Raw genomic sequence first — 3,612 nt, forward strand, 5'->3', positions numbered from 1 at the left:
TGATTGATCATGATGGCCAGGCCTGCCTGAACAGCGACCTTGTCTCTGTGGGCTGCAGCTGTGGCCACGCGGGCCTGACAGCCCAGTATTGACTGACGCCATGGAGCTACGTGAAGAAACTCACTGGCAAATTCTTTCTGACAAGGTGCCCCTCTCTCCTCCCTCTCACACTGCCTCTCTCCCAGACCCTGTCTATGGGCTGCCAGTGTTTTTCTAAGGAGCTCTACTGCTCAGGCATGCTCTAGTCTGTTTAATACAGAAGTTGACTATTCTGGCCTGACCCAGGCTGAAAGATAACATTCTAAAAAAAAAAGACAGTGATGGAGGTGGAGGATAACCATTATTTTCAGGGTAGATTAAATGGTGAGCTCTAGTGCAGCAGCTCACTGCTTCCCTTTGACCAGAACTGGCCATTTGTCTGGTTTTCCCTGCAGCATGTTTGGGCCTTCATTCCTCCTTCCCTATATTCCTTATAGAGGATGGTAAACCAGGCTATAAAAGCCATCCTCAGGTCTGTGAGGGAGAGCAGAGAAAGAGGGTGTTCACTTCAGATTTGCTCATGTAGGCGAGGGATTTTTTTCCCCCTCGCTTTGGCCTTGGGTGACAATTTTGTGTGTTTTTATTCCTTCACTCTCTTTTGAAGTGTGAAACTGTTGCCAGACACCAGCTTTTCAAATGGTTCTGCTGCTACAGTATGTTATTGTTGATGTATTCCTGGCCGGGGGCGGTGCGTCAGCAGAGAGCTGCAGTGTAGACCAGGGCTGGAGGAGGACTCAGCTAGCCTATTGGTTAGTTCCCTCTACCACTCTAAACAGGGCAATGATTTGTCCATCTTTTGGGCCAGATAGCCTCTCTCTCTCCTCTCTCTCACTCACTCACTCACTCACTCACTCACACTCACTCACTCACTCAAAACAAAGTTGACATGATTCACCAAGCCCTAGTGGCAGGAGAGGGGATGAAGGCTGAGGTAGGTTGGGGGAGGTGGGTGAGAGGGGGTTGGTAGCCAGAGTTACCAGCCAGGACACCTTGTCCTAGCTCTGACACTGGCTTGGAATGGGCCGATTTACCCACAGAAAGATACATCGCCTCTCAGAGAAGAATAGTAAGCTAGACACACACACACACAGGAAATGCAATACCTTGCAAGGATACCTTGCAAAGAATGAACATGTCTTTCCTTAATTGCTGGTTATTTGGTATGCGTGCATGTGGATGTGTCTGGAGATAGCAATTCATGACGTTGAAGTCATCTATCCATTCCAGGCTGTTTGTTCTGTAAAAAATAACCTGACTAACATTCATCCCTTGTTGATATTCTGTAGGGAGAGATGCTCTCTACATGGGCGATGGTCTTTAAGATAATACCCTGGGGGTCTGGCTGAAGAACCTGTCTCAGTAGTCCTACTACTACTACTACTACTACTACTACTACTAGCTCCACACAATTACTGTATGTCCACAATAGAATACCAAGTGGAGACATTTAGAACTCCTTACTGTCCTAATATGTTATCTTTCCTTTTCTCTGAATGGCTCAATGGAGAAAGGCAGTTCTGATAATGAAGTCATCTTTTTCCTTTTGTGCTGATATTTCCTCTCCCTCACTCCCCCAACTCTACCGTCTTCAAGTTCAGTGTAGAGTGGTGTGGCTGCGTGTGCGTAAGCAGTTTCTGAACAGGAGAAGATGTAGAGAAGTATTGTGTTGAGAGGGATGAGAGGAAAGAACACAAGGCTGACCTTTTTTAAGTGGGTCTGTTTTTTTTGTTTTTTTACTGGTTCCCTTTCTTTCTTGCCTTGGCCCTCACCGGAGTTCACCTTCCTTTCGCACTAACAATAAAGGCCTCTGTTAGTGGAAAGGGCACCGTTTGCATTTTAATCCTGGGGAGGGACAGAGTATGTGTGTAAGAGAATGTGAGTGTCTGAGACGATGCGTGAGAGACTCTTACAGAGGGAAGCCCTTTGCTTGCAGTTTGCTGAACCCTTGAATATTATAGTTGACCTGCTTTCATTCTCCTCCCTCTCTCTCTTTCCTTTTCTCCTCTCTTTCATCCACTCAGGTTGTCAGTGTGATTACAGCTCAGTGTAACTGCAGTCTGATTACTGGAGCACTCTGAGGTGCTTTCAATTGAACTCCTTTCATTCCCATCTCCCTACTGCCATTTTCTCTCACTTCATCTCCTCTATACTGTAGCCCTGGTGCAGAATGGCTCCAGTGTGTGTCTCTGCATCAGGCTCATGGTTCCCTCACCATGGGAATAAACCCTCTTCACCTGTTATGGAGGGCTGGTGGGCTCAGTTGGCTGGTCTCCAGGAGTGTGTCCATTTGTGATTGTGGACAGTTGTGTCTGCGGTGGTGTATGCAGAAGTGTCAGGCTCCAGCTGTGTGTGTGTGTGGTTTAGATATTCAGCATCCTGGATCCCTCTTGAGCCCACTCACACTGGAGATGAAAGAAGCAGCACGACTAATTGTAGTGTCAGCATTCTAGAGGATTACTTAGTGTGTGTGTTTTTCTTCGTGTGCAAATCTAAAGTAATGGATTTCCAGGGGACGTTAAATGAAGTGAACGACCAGCAGCGATGGCAGTGGCATTTCACGATAACATGCCAATCTGGGCTTCACACACCTGTTCCAGACGATGTCATTTCCTGCCGATTGTCCCCCGCAAGCCTCAGACCTCCGAAATCAAAATGAAATGTATTTCTCCAGGAGCCATACAATAATAGAATTGATGAGAATAATATACAAAAAGGAATACACCCTTCACTCTGGCTGACCAAAAAACTCTGCACCGCTCATGGTTGTTCTGCTCAAAACCACCCTTCATTCTGGAGGCAGATTCCAGGACATATTTTTATTGCTTTTGGCAAAAGCAGATGCTCAACATTTCTTTTAGCCTGCGTTGATGTTATGGAAAGAGCAGTGAGCAGGAAAGGTGATGTTTTGTTGGAAAAACACCCTGTAGAGATGGACTGGGAGCTTTTCTACAGTTCTGACCTTTTACTCATTCCGCACCAGTTGGGCATAAAAAAGTTGGTCTTCAATCTAAATTGGGCGTAGAGTTAGACCAGGATGGTGCAACTGGCCCCAGAAGACTGTCACGGATTGTTTGAGAAGCGGAACCTGACAAGTGGAACACTGTAAATACGGAACCCAAATGTCACAATTCCCCCATTTGCCATTTTAAGTATTTTCTGCCATGGGCAATTGTTTCGTACAGTATTAAACTCGCATTGAGTGTAACATTCTGTTTTTCCCACCTTCATTCTTTTGCATTAAGCAAGTACAGTGGCAAGAAAAAGTATGTGAACCCTTTGGCATTACCTGGATTTCTGCATAAATTGGTCATAGATGAAGATAAGATCAAATTTTAAGTCACAACAGTAGTGTGCAATATGTGCCATGTAAGAAAGCTAACGTTTAAGTTCCTTGCTCAGAACATGAGAACATATGAAAGCTGGTGGTTCCTTTTAACATGAGTCTTCAATATTCCCAGGTAAGAAGTTTTAGGTTGTAGTTATTATAGGAATTATAGGACTATTTCTCTCTATACCATTTGTATTTCATATACCTTTGACTATTGGATGTTCTTATAGGCACTTTAGTATTGC

The 3,612-nt window shown here is 45.0% G+C and overlaps 1 protein-coding gene across 1 annotated transcript in view; it reads right to left on the reverse strand.

Annotated features, from left to right (window-relative positions):
- Positions 1-507: 507 nt before the first annotated feature.
- The window catches only part of LOC111956937 (60S ribosomal export protein NMD3-like), a 5,895-nt gene continuing 2,790 nt past the window's right edge, over positions 508-3,612 (reverse strand). Inside the window, exon 8 of the mRNA XM_023977650.2 lies at positions 508-513. Coding sequence (XP_023833418.1) covers positions 508-513 — 6 coding nt within the window. The remainder of the gene's footprint in view (positions 514-3,612) is intronic.

This window comes from Salvelinus sp. IW2-2015, linkage group LG4p (assembly GCF_002910315.2).
Source record: "Salvelinus sp. IW2-2015 linkage group LG4p, ASM291031v2, whole genome shotgun sequence".
NCBI lineage: Eukaryota > Metazoa > Chordata > Actinopteri > Salmoniformes > Salmonidae > Salvelinus > Salvelinus sp. IW2-2015.